The sequence below is a fragment of the Oryctolagus cuniculus genome, chromosome 11, assembly GCF_964237555.1.
Source record: "Oryctolagus cuniculus chromosome 11, mOryCun1.1, whole genome shotgun sequence".
Lineage (NCBI taxonomy): Eukaryota > Metazoa > Chordata > Mammalia > Lagomorpha > Leporidae > Oryctolagus > Oryctolagus cuniculus.
Window position 1 is genome coordinate 102,709,848 of NC_091442.1, and position 15,814 is coordinate 102,725,661.

The 15,814-nt window shown below is 38.3% G+C and overlaps 1 protein-coding gene across 22 annotated transcripts in view; it reads right to left on the reverse strand.

The window, feature by feature from the left end:
* Positions 1–15,814, reverse strand: part of ANKS1B (ankyrin repeat and sterile alpha motif domain containing 1B) — a 1,216,905-nt gene that overhangs the window by 1,001,175 nt on the left and 199,916 nt on the right. For 16 of the 22 annotated variants that reach the window (XM_051846555.2, XM_051846554.2, XM_051846553.2 and 13 more), the window contains exons 7-9: positions 11,889–12,002; positions 8,965–9,131; positions 1,842–1,892 (exon numbers count right to left, since the gene is read on the reverse strand). In XM_051846555.2, the coding sequence (XP_051702515.1) occupies positions 1,842–1,892; positions 8,965–9,131; positions 11,889–12,002 (332 nt within the window). The remainder of the gene's footprint in view (positions 1–1,841; positions 1,893–8,964; positions 9,132–11,888; positions 12,003–15,814) is intronic. The other 6 variants (XM_008256937.4, XM_051846562.2, XM_017342041.3 and 3 more) reach the window with 1 other exon arrangement.

Here is a 15,814-nt window from a genome sequence, read left to right on the forward strand (position 1 = left end):
GATTTCATGTGCATAATTATAAGAGTATTGAACACAGACTCACTTTTGAATTAAAATGTACACAAGAAAAAACATAAATTTAACTTGAGCTGGACTACATATGAATATATAACCTCCAATTGAGATCATTCAGTCACAATAAGAATTTAATTTTTATACACTTATATTGTTAAAATTGTTCAATCTATCACCTTAAAATAAATATTTTAACAAAACCAAAATCCCCAATTCAAAAATATGAAGTTCTTACATAAGATGGTTGATTTTGTATTTTAAAATACTGAATCAGAGTGCCCTCTATTGGAAGAAAAAAGGCAATAAAAGTTACACTGAACTAAGAACAGCTAACAGTATTTTTAAAAATTTCAGAGAAAATTAAAAGAAATTTATCTTGATATAAAAAATTGGAATTCATAACAAATATTTTCCATGAGCATTTTAAAAACCCTTTAAATGCATGGTTTTCAAAATTTTTCCACCCTAAAAAACATCTTTTTCAATCCATTTATCCAGAACTTCTGAAGTACTCTTGTAAAATATTCCCAAAGTTGAAGCCACACCATTAATATATAAATACATTCATTAATATGAATTTGATAACACATATTTTCCTTATATTTTTATTGCTTTGAAATTATATTTAGAATTACCTGTCATATTACAATGAACAGCTGGATGTTCCACATCATCTGAAATTAAATTTTTACTGAACCCAAATGTTCACTATATAGCCAGTAATAGAAAACAAAAATGGTTTTCCACATTTAATATTCAATATAATACGGAAATAATTGTGATTTAGAAATATTTGTGGACTAGTTTAATTTTTCCTAGACAAACTGAAAATATCCCTCTTTTGACAAACTAAAATTTTCCTGTTATGAACTGAATGCTTGTGTACTTCCCAAAGTCATATGTTGAAATCCTGACTTCCAATGTGATGGCATCTGGGAGGAGGGGGAGTCTGTGGGAACTAAGCAGTTCCTGAGGGTGGAGTCTTCCTTGTGCATAGGGTTAGCGTCTATTTAAAATGTACCAGAGAGTTGCATTTTCTCCCTGTTCTGTTCCATCTGAAGTCACACTGAGAGCACAGCCATCTGTAAGCCAAGAACAGACCCTCGCCAGACACCAGCTCTGCCAGCACCTTAATCTTGGTTTCCTAATCTCCAAACTGTGAGAAACAAATGTCTGTTCTTTAAGCTATCAAACTGTAGTAATTTGTTATAGCAGTCCAAACTAACACACTCCCCAGTTTGAGAGACTTTTAGAAGTTCTTACTGGGGAATTGGAGAAGGAGGCTGGGCAACATAAGATCTAGTAGACTTATCTATTTCAAAATAGTCTATAATTCATAGTACTATCAAGATCTCAGTTCTGAGTCCTTACCTCAGGACTGAATGACCTTGGCCAAGGCCTGGTATATTTTTGGTTCCCTCAGTCAACAGTACACTATGGAATAACCTGGAAGTTTCTTAAAAGAATAATGCTCAAGGCTACCCAAAATTATTTTGACCTAGTTGATCTGGAATGTTTTCTGAGAGCAGCAGTACTTATTTTTTTAGTCTCTCCAAGTAAGTTGAATGTCAACCACTGCTGAGCATCATTGTTTGAATCTCTCCCCAGAATATCCAACACACCATTGCCACTTTTATCTCCAAAAATGTCATCTTCACGAGAACTCCCCTACCCAAGACTTTATTCTTTTCCACATCAATTCCATACTTCTGACTGCCATCCAAATCCACTGATCTGCCCTTGTTCCTTGACAATATAGTTGAGTGGTAAGGGGTATGGCCTCAGCCCCAGGCTGCCTGTGTTCAGATCCTGGCTTTGATACTTACTGTGCGAACTTGGAAAAGCCATAAAAGCTCGCTGTACTTCCATTTTCTCATCTGTAAAATGAGAGAAATAATACTACCTATCTTCATAGGGTTATTGAAAGAATTAAACCAGCTAATACAAGTGAAGCCCTCAACAATGTTAGGAATTGTGGGGAGCAAACCGGACTAGACTGAGTTACTGGAATTAAGACTTATTTTATGCATCTGCTCTCCCACAATATGGCGCTGGGAGAGAAGTAAACAGCTTCTGCACAGCTGCCTCCAGTTCAACTAATAAACTGTAGGACTTGTTCCTGATTGGAGGAGAGCGGCGTACTCGGCGTGTGGGCAGCCGAGTTGGGATTGGCGGAGGAGGACTATAAAGGAGGAGAGAGACGGCATGCACCAGGAACATCTATGGGGAACATCTAAGGGAACCCGTGCAGCCCCCGAGAGAACCGGCCGGCGGTGTGCCGCTCCCCTGCGGAAGTGGGGAATGCGGCCAGGGGGAACTGCCCTTCCACGGAGGTGGAAGGGATAGTAGCCAACCCGGGAAGAACCAGCAGCAAACCCGGGGAGGGCCGAGCAGACAGAAAGAACAGCGCAGGGTCCTGTGTCGTTCCCCCACGAAGACGGGGAGCGACATAATGGTGCCGTGACTCGGATAGGAAACCTAGGACGGATAGGAAACTTAGGAGGGAAGAAACGGGAAGAAGTGGAAAATATCGGAGAGAGAGACTAGCAAACAGCCTAGGGAAAATACCGGAGAGAGAGACTAGCAAACAGCCTAGGGAAAAGCCGGACGAAAAGGGTGCCGGAAGAAGCTATTGAAAGCCTAGGCATAGATTCAGATACGGACTACAGGGGGAAGCTGGGAGAAATCTCTAAGGTCGAAAGCGAAAGTGAAAGCTAGAACAAACAGACTCGGATGCGGACTGTGGGGAGAGGCCAGGAGAAATGAGGGAGGAATATCGTTGGAGGAAAGCTTGGGGAAACATACCGGGTAGAGAAAAATGTTAGGGAAATTGAAGCCGCGGGGGGCAGGCCAAGGCGGACACGAAAGCCACTTTGGGATTCTCAAGTTAGCCCGGGAATAGGGGGCGAAAAGTTGAAACCAGAAGCTGAAACGTAAGCCAGATTGGGATCCGTCTGATTAGCCCGGGGAGCAAAGGACGGGAAGCCAAACTGGGGCGGAGACGTATGCTGGGTTGAATTCGCCAGGCTAGCCCGGGGAACTTAGATTGAATGCTAGTGGCGGACACGTAAGCTACGCTGTGTTACTCGCGGAAGCCGCCGCGTGCAGAGAAAGCACGGGGCGTGAATAGATAGGGAACGGGGCTGGCGCGAGGCCGTGGTGCAGACGCGAAGGGCGTGGAGACCGCGGAGCGCGCGAAGCCAAGCCGCGCAAAGCCGGGAAGCTGCGCAGATGAAAGAGGCGCGGGCTGAAGCGGCTCAGCCGGAAAGCTGCCGAGAAGCAGCCTCGGGGCGGGCGCAGCCGGGAAGCCGCGGGGATAAGAATGAGAGCGGGAAGCTGCGGGGATAAGAGAAACAGAAGTTTAGAAGTAAGATGAGAAAAATAGGAATGCTGGAAGATAGAAGTAAAATGGGAGAAATAGGAATGCCCGGAGATAGAGAAATAGAGAAAAATAAGGCCTCCCCTCAACATGCCAATGAGAAAGCTTGGATTCGGTCTGCCTGATTAAGTGAGGCGATGAGCACCTGGGCGGCTAGCAGCTTATGCGCCGCAGGTCACCGAAGACAGGCACGAATTAACATCAGTAAGGCCTCCCCACAAAAAGGCAATGAGAAGGCTTGGATTCGGTTTGCCTGATAGAGCTTGTAAGCCCCTGCAGGCAGAGCAGAGCATGCGCTGCAGGGCACCGAACACAGGCACGCATCAGCGCCTAAAAACCTCCTCACAACATGGCGAAGAGAGGACCCGGATTCGGTTTGCCTGATTGATAGGACTTGTAAGAGCCTGTGGCAACTCTAGCAAGTAGAGCAGAGTGTGTGCCGCGGGACACCGAAGACAGGCGCGTATCAACGCCAAAAAATAAAAAGAAAGGGGGATCTGTGGGGAGCAAACCGGACTAGACTGAGTTACTGGAATTAAGACTTATTTTATGCATCTGCTCTCCCACAATATGGCGCTGGGAGAGAAGTAAACAGCTTCTGCACAGCTGCCTCCAGTTCAACTAATAAACTGTAGGACTTGTTCCTGATTGGAGGAGAGCGGCGTACTCGGCGTGTGGGCAGCCGAGTTGGGATTGGCGGAGGAGGACTATAAAGGAGGAGAGAGACGGCATGCACCAGGAACATCTATGGGGAACATCTAAGGGAACCCGTGCAGCCCCCGAGAGAACCGGCCGGCGGTGTGCCGCTCCCCTGCGGAAGTGGGGAATGCGGCCAGGGGGAACTGCCCTTCCACGGAGGTGGAAGGGATAGTAGCCAACCCGGGAAGAACCAGCAGCAAACCCGGGGAGGGCCGAGCAGACAGAAAGAACAGCGCAGGGTCCTGTGTCGTTCCCCCACGAAGACGGGGAGCGACAAGGAATCATCATTAATTATAAAACTTGCATTCTGACTACTTTGTTGAAACAACTCTTATGGTAAATAATTGTCTTCAAATTAAATACAAATTCTCACCGCTGTGCTTCATACATACTCTCATTAATTCACTATAATTCCAGTACAAGGCCTGTCTCCCCATCCCATAGGATGCATTTTCAAGTCTCTTTACCTCTACAAAGCCTTCAAGGAATACATACAAATCTTCACTGATTTCTTCTTCTTTAAAATTTCATTTGGCCAAGGGTAGCTTACCATGAGAAATACAGTTGGTAATTACAAACATTGGTTCTGAGTTTGAATTGCTCTACTGCTACTTGCCAATTGAATCATTTCCTAAATCTATATTGTTGTACTGTTAGTTGTGCTTTCTAGTGGCTTAAAATGCATAAATCATCAGAATAGCAAACAGCAAGCACCTAATAAATGTCAGTTCTAACACACGTTTGTTATTGAATATGTGACTCTCATCTATATTGTGACTGTAGTCTCCTTGGGACAGGCATTTCGAATCCCTTGAAGTAAAGAACCATGTTTCGACCTAAATGAAAGATCTCCGCGAGTGAGATCCCAGTGGAAAGAACAGGTCATCAAAGAAGGAGGTACCTTTCTCTGAAGGGAGGACAGAACTTCCACTCTAACTACGACCTTGTCTAAATATCATCAGAGTTGATGAACTCAAAAGGCTTCCATAGCCTTGGCAACTCATGACAAGAGCCTAGGGTGATTACTGATGCCATAAACAAGAGTGTCAATTTGTTAAGTCAACAACAGGAGTCACTGTGCACTTACTCCTCATGTAGGATCTGTGTTCTTAATGTGCTATACATTGTGATTTAATGCTATAACTAGTACTCAAACAGTATTTTTCACTTTGTGTTTCTATGTGGGTGCAAACTGTTGAAATCTTTACTTAATATATGCTAAACTGATCTTCTGTATATAAAGAGAATTGAAAATGAATCTTGATGTGAATGGAAGGGGAGAGGGAGCGGAAAAGGGGAGGGTTGCGGGTGGGAGGGAAGGTATGGGGGGGAAGCCATTGTAATCCATAAGCTGTACTTTGGAAATTTATATTCATTAAATAAAAGTTAAAAAAAAGAACCATGTTTCACAGTGCTATTATAAATCTTGCAATGCAAAACATGATAAAAACCATCTGTATTAGATGATCTGCAAGTATTTCATTAAGCTTTTTTTCATAATCTGAGAGTACAACTTCTATCAATATTACAGGAAAACATTTTTGATGAATTTTCAACAAATAACAAAACAAGGAATGAACACAAATAAAACCCAGGCTATGGAGAAAGGTCGTTGTAGCTGGATTACATTTTAAACATGCAATACCAAATTTCTATCAGATTCACCTTCTGAATGGCCAGTTCCAATTGTCTTTTAGCTGCCCTAAATCCTTTAGATTTTCCTCATTTCCTAAAAATAAATACCATAATTCGTCGCCTGAAATTCAAGAATTATCTATGGCCTGACCTTATCTATCCTCCTAATCACATCTCCTATCTTTTCCATTTAAAATTCTTTTTCCCAAACCAATAGAAATGCTTGCTCTTCCTCATATACACTGTTTTTATGCCATATGACCTTTGATATTTTATGTAACAATACTTTCAAAGAATATTATTCTAAAGGTTTACCACAGGAACAAAGAATGGTATAGGAAAGAATAAGCCTAAATTTCAAGAATTTAAGTTCAATATATGAGTGTTAATTTCTCTCTTGCTACCATCACAATACAGTCTTTGGTTTACAAAAAAAAAAAAAAAAGAAAGAAAGAAAAAGAAAAAAGAATTACCATCTTTTCCCCAAACTATGTCATTCTAGAAGCCCTCATCATACCTCCTAAAAGATATGAGCTTGAACCATAATCTGGAAGCAGAGTAAATAGACCTCAGGGTATACAAGATACTACTAGATAAAACAAAAAATTGACTTTTTTTTTACACTTATTCTTCACCTTCCTCATTTTGAACTCCTTGGGTATTATATGTCTCAAATTTTACATCATGTGCTATTAGATTAATAGTAGATATGTAATTTATAAATACAGTCATATAATTTACAAATAATATATTAGGATGGTTTGCCAGAAAATTTGTTTACTAATGAACTTACAACAAAAGTTTAGAAACCATTGGTCTAGAAAGTTAGGGCTTTCAGAAAATCTCTGGGTTTAGAAGTAGAAGTTTAGGCCAGCGCCGCGGCTCATTAGGCTAATCCTCCACCTTGCGGCGCCGGCACACCAGGTTCTAGTCCCAGTCGGGGCGTCGGATTCTGTCCCGGTGGCCCCTCTTCCAAGCCAGCTCTCTGCTGTGTCCAGGGAGTGCAGTGGAGGATGGCCCAAGTGCTTGGGCACTGCACCCGCATGGGAGACCAGGAGAAGTACCTGGCTCCTGCCGTCGGATCAGTGCGGTGCGCCGGCCACAGCGCGCCAGCTGTGGCGGCCATTGGAGGGTGAACCAATGGCAAAGGAAGACCTTTCTCTCTGTCTCTCTCTCTCACTGTCCACTCTGCCTGTCAAAAAAAAAAAAAAAAAAAAAAAAAAAAAAGAAGTAGAAGTTTAGGGCAAGAAGCTGTCAATTTAAAGAAATTTTTTGGAATTGATCTAAATAAAAGCCTAAATACACTGTATTATGTATGTAGGACAAATATGTTTTTGAGTTTTAACTAACATTCAAGGAAATGTTAAGGCATAACCGATATATCAATTGGAGATAGCATATAATGGTCCTAGATTTTTAAACAAGGAGCTTTGCCCTGACATTAAAATTGTAAATGTGAATATTTCATTAGTATGAAAATTTAATTTGGCAAAAGCTACAAGTGTTTCTGTCAGGTATATACAAGTGGTCTTTGAAACGTTCACAGGAAAGGCATATTATGAGAAAACTATGTACTAGTGTCAAAAATCTTAAAACAAACAAAATTTATCTTTTAATTTCATTTTGTACAAATTTTTCAAGTCTCCTTGTATGAAATTATACATAACAACTCATAAGGAATTTTTACTGGGGCCAATAATGTGATGTTTTACAAAAGTATGCAAAGAAAAAAAAAGAAACAGAAACCAAAATAAAAATGCAGGCCTATGAAATAAGACTATCCTCAGAACTAGATTAGCAAGTATTATCACAGCTTGCTTTAATAAATTAAATGAAGTATTTGTTCTCAAATGAACAGGAACTATACTTTGCATTTTTTTCACTTTTCATAAATAATATGACAGTCTACTCTTCAAGCTTTTGAAAAGGGTTAATATTTTTCTAACTAATTATAAAAGTGAGTAAAGGTTCACATAAGGTATAAGGAGCATTCCAAAAGTTTGTGGAAAATGTACAATGTATTTAATTCCATTTTCCATGAACTTTTTTAATACCCTCATATCACCTTTAACAGCAGTACATACTCTAAATTCTTCTTCTTTAGGACAAAAAGAGTTTTATAAATAGTATTTTAAACTAATTCTCTACAGTCTTTCTTGCTATTATCATGCTAATATAAAATCCTAAGTTTGAGTAAAAATCTGTAACTCATGCTTTAGATTCTAAGCATATAAAAGAGAATTCTCTTAAGATTTGCATATTATAAAAATTATATAGATTGGGGCCAGTGCTGTGGCTCACTTGGTTGATCTTCCACCTGCGATGCCGGCATCCCCTATGGACACCAGTTCTATTCCCGGCTGCTCCTCTTCCAATCCAGCTCTATGCTCTGGCCTGGGAAAGCAGTAGAGGATGGCCCAAGTGCTTGGGCCCCTGCACCCACGTGGGAGACCAGGAAGATGCTCCTGGCTCCTGGCTTCAGATCAGTGCAGCTCCAGCTGTTGTAGCCATTTGGGGAGTAAACTAATGGAAGGAAGATCTTTCTCTCTGTCTCTCTCTCTCACTGTCTATAACTCTACCTCTCAAATAAATAAAATCTTTAAAAAAAACTAATATACAGATTGAGCTTTCCACAACATCTTTCTCCTATGACTAAAGAGTGACAAAGGAACTACATGAGGGTATTACAATCCATGCATATGTGACATCTTTAAAAAGCTGATGAAAATGTGCATTTTGAAAAACTATGCAAGGATTTTTAAATCTTTTCCCCAATATAAAATTTTAATTCCATTTCCCATTAACTGAAGTACTCTACACATATAATTCAGCTCTTTCTTCATATACATGGAGTCAGACTGAGATTATACAGAAATGGGGATGATGGACAAAAGACAAGTTTCCTTCTTTCTTTTGAAACCAATATCATTATGCCAAATAAAACGCACACACACACACACACACACACAAATAACCAAAGAAATTATAACCCATCTGTTACAAGAGAAGCTAACAATAGGAGAGATCATCACAAACTGTAAGAGATTTATCAAAGTATTCCTTCCCCCAATATGCAGTGTGAATAAAACCCCAATTAACTTCCAAGAAAGAATAATAGGGAGATTGATATTAGATAGTGGCAGAAGCTGATAATGCACCAAATCCCCAAGCCTCTTAGATGTACATACTGAACTGGTAAAGACAGACCCAGTGCCTTCATCTCCCCTCTTACTTACTACACTCTGGCTTCCATTTTTCCCAAGTTCTTCCTCTGAAATCTTGCTCAAATTATCTAAGTAGTGGTCTGATATTGTGTGGCACAAATCTTCAAAAGAATAATCCTTTTCTTGACAGAGTTTTATTTCATCCAAAAGTTTGGATAATTCTCCAGTCACTGTTTCACCTATAAAAAGATCACATTTTTCAGAAGTTTCAAAAACATCATTATTAAAACTTACTGTTAAATAAAAGTATAATTGCTATGGTGATGGAACTCAAAATATGATACATAAGATTAACTAGATAGGAACTATTCTCAAAATAAGGAACTAAACTATAACTAGCACAAGAATATTAACAAACAAAAGATCACAATTTCACCTATATTTAATCTTTCTCAAAATAGAAATGAGTGTTGAAAGCTTATATACATGAAAATGCATCTAGAATTATAATTCTTAGAGTTTTGCTTATTGTAGGATTTTATATTCAACAATCTTTCACTGGCATTTTACATCATTGACAGAATTCAATAATTCATTAACAAATTTAAAATGCTATTGAGAGCTTATTTCCTATGTTCGATAAATACAAATAGTAGAACTTACTTAAACAATTGTATAAGTAAAAAATTAGAATTATGATATAGGCTATAAAAGGAAGACAAAGAAAGAATGAATATTATCACCTGCCAAAATATGAAAATTTTGTAGGTTGCATGCAAATTTATATACTCTTTTCTAAACAGTATGGGAAAAGTACTTTATAATTTGTGAAAACAATTTTCCAGAAGTTATAATCCAGAACTTAGTATTTTTATTATGAATTACAAACACACTTAAGATCATAAATGCATGCATGGGTTTACTTCTATGTTCTCTATTCTGTTTCACTGGTCTATATATCTGTTTGTACACCAGTCCCATACTGCTTTGATCACTGGAGCACTATGACAAGCATGTCAGGAACCTACAATGTAGAAAGGATAATGTCTTCAAAAAATGTTGGGGAAACTGGATATATATTCACAAGCAGAGGAATGAAATTAGACTCTTATTCACACCATATATAAAATTCAACTCTTATTCACACCTTATATAAAACTCAACTCAGAATGGATAAAAGACTTAAAATACAGGATCTGACATCATAAAAATCCTAGGAAACATAAGGAGAAAGCTTTTTAGTCTTGGTCTTGATAATGATTCTTTTGGATATGACACCACAAGCACAAGCAACAAAAGCAAAGATACCAGTGGGAATGCATCAAAACAAAAAGTTTTTGGAGGAGCAAAGGAAACAATCAACAGAATAAAAAAGCAACATTTGGGATCAGAGAAAATAGTTGCAAATTGTAGATCTGACAAGGAGATAATACCCAAAATACATTATACACACACATACAACTCAGTAGAAAAATTAAAATAATACAAATAAAAAATGAGGTGTAGAACCAAATACACATTCTCCAAAATGACATACATATGGTCAACAGGTATATGAAAAGAAGCTCAAACCTTTCACTATAACTTAATAAAAATTATATAATAAGCATATGTGCTATATAATATATAATAAAATTATATAGATAACAAAAAATTATAAAGAAAGCTGTGGAGGGAAACTGGGAGGGAAGAAGGCAGTAGGAGGTATCATATTCTTAGAATTATATTTATGAATTACATGGAATCTGTGTATTAATATCACATTAATATGAGAATTGTACTACAGTAATTATCTTGTATTTGCTCACCCTGAGAATCTAATATATTAATAAATCCCTTTAAATTTTTGAAATTATTTTAAAAATCATTAATCATCCAGTAAATGTAAACCCAAACCTTAATAAGATAACTCCTCACATCTGTTAGAATGGGTACTTTCAAAAAGGTAAAAACAAGTATTGGCAAGCTTGTGGTGGAAAGGAAATTCTGAAAAAGCAAGTATTGGTGGGAATGTAGAATGGTATAGCCATTATAGAAAACAGTATGGAGGTGTCTCAAAAAGTTAAGCTACCTTATGATCCATTCTGGGTGGGATCCAAAGAAAATGAAACCAGTATCTTGAAACCAGTCTCTGCACATGCCCCTGTGTTCTCTGCCACATTATTCAGAATAGGCAAGATATGGAGACAACGTAAGTGTCCCTTGTCAGATGAATGGACAAGGAAAATGGATACACAATGAATTATTTTTCAGTCTCAAAAAATGTCCTGCCATTTGGGACAATTACCGGTGAACCTGGAGGACACTGTGCTGAGTGAAATTAGCCAGAAAGAAAAAAGACCAATACTTACTTCAGTTACGTGTAGAATCTAAAAATGTCAAACTCATAAAAACAGAGAGTAAAATAATATTTTCTAGGAGCTAGCAGGTAGAGGAAATGGGGAGATATTAATCAAAAGATTGGTTATGGGGAAAGAACAAATTCTGGCAGTCAATTGTACAGCATGGAGACTACGGTTAACAATACTGTACTGTACACTTGAAATTTCCCCAGAGAGTTGATCTTGAGTGTTCACACATTCAAAAAAGTTGTCATTGTGTGAGGTGATGGATATATCATTCAGCTTGATTTTGGCGATCTTTTCACAATATATACATAGAGAAAAAATCAGGTACACTGTAAATATGATTTTTATTCATCAAATATATCTCAATAAAGCTTGGAAAAACACATTTAAAGAAAAAAATCTATGAAGTATCTACTCCATATAATCTTTATTACAGGACTGCAATCTTTACTCATTGTATCTCAAGGCTAAGAACAGAGCCTATCAAATAACAGAAACTATAAATATCGATTGAATGTATAAAATACTCAGTAGAGAATAGAACATGTTAGATCTGAAGTCTCAACATGTATTAGCCTTTGTAAACAACTGGACAAATTTACATAAAAGTCTAGTACAGTTTCAAGAGCTTTATAATTAGCTACTCACTTTTGTTCTTTTGGGAAGGAGACTCGGCAGGAGGTGAAATGCGTGTTTCCTGCGTTGTATCTTCCTGTACATGCTCTTCAAGGATTGGTGATCTTCCAACGCCTTCTAAATATTCTGTGTATATACAGTTTGGAGATTACATACTTAAATTTGTTTATTTTAAAATCAGTAACCAAGCTTTACTTGTGGTGATCCAATCTTTATTTTCTTATATCCTCAAAAGAATTTCCAAAAAACTAAAAATCCAAAAGAATTTCGTGATGAGCTATTAACTTAAAGATTTTTAATTAAATTAGATACTTCGGGAGAAACACGTGAGCCCCTTTCTTCTGAAAACTGAACTTATTCCATTCCTTCATTAAAATTAAATTTACAGTTAAAAATACACAATAGCTTCTGCAAATATTTTGTATCTGAAGATGTAAAGTTCTCTCAAAGACAGCCCACTGAAACACAGGTGTTAAATTCGGATGGATACAACAACCAGTCAGGTAACATAAATGATTTATGTTATAGTTGTTTTGTATCATTGCAAGGTAAGTCAATTTGCATACTAAACTTTATTTCCATAAAAAAGTCCATCCCCATTATTCTTGAAGCAATGTCCTATACTCAGACTTTCATTTTCCCATTTCTGATGAAGATATATAATAGCAACAGCAGCTAAAACCTATTTTTTTGCTATGAAACCAATATTGTCCTAAGTATCTGATATAAATTAGTTTACCTAATTCTTACAAAACTACAATACATGCACTACCACTACCTAGTTTTAAAGATGATAGTCAGTGGAGGAGAAGTACTAACTTGTCAGCATTCATACAGCTGATAAGTGGTGGAGCCAGAGAGAAATGGGACAAGAAAACATCTCACCTTTCCCTTAATCATAAGGAAAACAGCATCTGAGTTCAGGGATAAATGTCAAACAATATGCAGCCTCAATTTACAAGAAGAATAGAAAATGTGCACAGCATGTTTAACCAGAGAGCAGCTGCTCCAAGTAAAGTTCAGCAATGAATCACAATAAAAGCCTGCATTTTTATAGATGCCAAAACTCGGAAGTTTAAGCAGAGATTCTAGATTTTTAACTGCTGACAATTTATGCAATTTTCATGAAAACAAAGTGTGGGCCAAAAATACGTGATCTAAACAAAACATGTCTGCTATCTGCAAAAAGCATTCAGCCCACAAGTGGCTAGTGTGAACCCTCCATATAAAGCTTTAAATCAACACACCCCTTCCCATAGGGATCTCTTTATTGTACTTTATTCACAAGGAATTTAAAAAAAATCCAATTAAGAATTGTGTACTCTCATGGCAACCAACTGTGTCTTCATACCACTCAACTACCTTCTACCAAAAGGCAATTCCACTGGAAATATTCTACTTGGAAAAGAAAGCACTATACAGGATTCTATCCTTAAAATTCTTGAGCCATGCAGTAATTATCAATTTTGAATAGAAATTTTATAAAATAGTAATTTTATCTACTAAAAAAATTCTATTTCCAAAACAAATATTTTGTTACATTTTGAATGTATCAGTGATTTGAAATACAGTAATAGGCACAGTATGTTCACATTCCTGAAATCTGCCAATGATTAAGAAAGTTCAAAGATGTCCCCTCTACCCTATCACAAACTGACATATCTAATGAATCTTGACTACTGAAGAGAGTAGAGTAGCTACTCCCACCCATATAATATTTTCACCACCCATATGATATTTTCATCTGCACTGGACCAATGTGGGATGTTAAAGAATGTCTATAATTATAGCATGCTCTTTAAGTGGGTGACATTTATTTCCTTCTCCCAAAATACATACAACCTTTAGATTTCTTTTTTAAGTTCAATTAGTGACAAAAATCCAATATAAAACATAATGTGCCTAGAAGAAGGAAGATTGATAAAAATGGTATGTGCCATGAATACTTTTCAGTTTTCATTCAACTTGATTTTCAGTGGAATTAATATGAAAACCCATGCTTAGATTCTTCTCTGATTTACTTTTAGATACATTGGACTTAGAATGTTTTACTGAGGAGACAAGTGTAGGGGCTTTAACTTCCCTGAAAGGTTTTGAGAACAGAGAGCAAAACGGCCATCAACTACTCCCTCCCTTACCCTATGGGCCTTTGTTAACTTCTGTATCTCCACATTCCCTGACTTAGTTTTAATGCATTCCTCTCTGTGGAGAATAATGCTGTTCAGTTTCCCACCTGATAGCTAATGAAACCTATCCAGCCTCCCTCCTCTGCTATACTTGCAGCCAATCTGAGACAGTTGTTGGGGATGATCACTGCTGGGCAGTGCTGGAGTCAACTTGAAATAAGAGAAAAAAAAATCTGGTTTTTAAGGTAACATGTTACATCCCCGACCTAGCCATCTATACAAGTTCAGATCGGGGAGCAGGTTTTCAATACGTCATTAACAGGCTGCTTGGGATGCCAGTGTCCTACATCAGGGTGCCTGTGTTCACGTCCTAGCTCCACTTACTGTTCCAGTTTCTGCAAATGCACACCCTGGGAGGCAGCAGGTGATAGAGCAAGATGTCTATCTATCTGTCTCTTTCTCTCTCTCTCTCAAATAAACTTTTAAAATTAATTTTAAAATGTTTAATTTCTAGATCAAATGTGGAATTGTGTAATTCTGCAAATAAAAAAGTAGCATCTAGATGTTTGTAAAGCCTGCAATAGACCTAAAGACTGAATTAACTGTAAGTGTACTTAAGTAGGCTTTATAAAAAAAAAAAAAAAAAAAAAAAGCAAGACTGAACTACTGTGTACTAGGGAAGAAATATGTATTCTCTCAGCTAACTACAGGTTTTGTTGTTGTTAATCCAGCTTTTATGTACTAGTTCTGCTACTTAGGATAGGATTATAAATTTGAGCAGATTGATCTATGATAGCTTCAGTTTCCCTCATGCACAAAAAGGAAAATAATATCTAACTTACATACTCCAGAAAATAATTAGAAATCAGAAAAAATAGAAAAATTCCCGCAAACTCTTACAGCATTTTTTTTTTTTTTTTTTTTGGACAGGCAGAGTTAGACAGAGAGAGAGACAGAGAGAAAGGTTCTCCTTTTCACCCCCCAAATGGCCGCTACGGCCGGCGTGCTGCGCCAATCTGAAGCTGGGGGCCAGGTGCTTCCTCCTGGTCTCCTATGCGGGTGCTGGGCCCAAGAACTTGGGCCATCCTCCACTGCCTTCCCGGGCCACAGCAGAGAGCTGGACTGGAACGGGAGCAACCAGGACAGAATCCGGCGCCCCAACTGGGACTAGAACCCAGGGTGCCAGCGCCACGGGTGGAGGATTAGCCAAGTAAGCTGCGGCCCTGGCTTACAGCATTGTTCATATGTACTATAATAATTAATCATTACCAATTTATATAGCTCATTAACTTCAGACAAACTACTCCATATTTACTACATGGGTTTTAAAACAATTTTTAAGCAACAAGTGAATGAATAAATATTTAACTTCCTTAAAACTGAGTACTGAAAAATGGAAATAAAACATTAAGAAGTATTATTGGCCAGCGCCGCGGCTCACTAGGCTAATCCTCCACCTTGCGGCGCCGGCACACCAGGTTCTAGTCCCGGTCGGGACGCCGGATTCTGTCCCGGTTGCCCCCTTCCAGGCCAGCTCTCTGCTGTGGCCAGGGAGTGCAGTGGAGGATGGCACAAGTACTTGGGCCCTGCACCCCATGGGAGACCAGGAGAAGCACCTGGCTCCTGGCTTTGGATCAGCGCAGTGCGCCGGCCGCAGCAGCTATCGGAGGGTGAACCAGAGGCAAAAGGAGGACCTTTCTCTCTGTCTCTCTCTCTCACTGTCCACTCTGCCTATCAAAAAAAAATTTTTTTAAATAGTATTATTAAAGATCTACCATAAAAATATACACATAATAAAATCAATCAAATGTA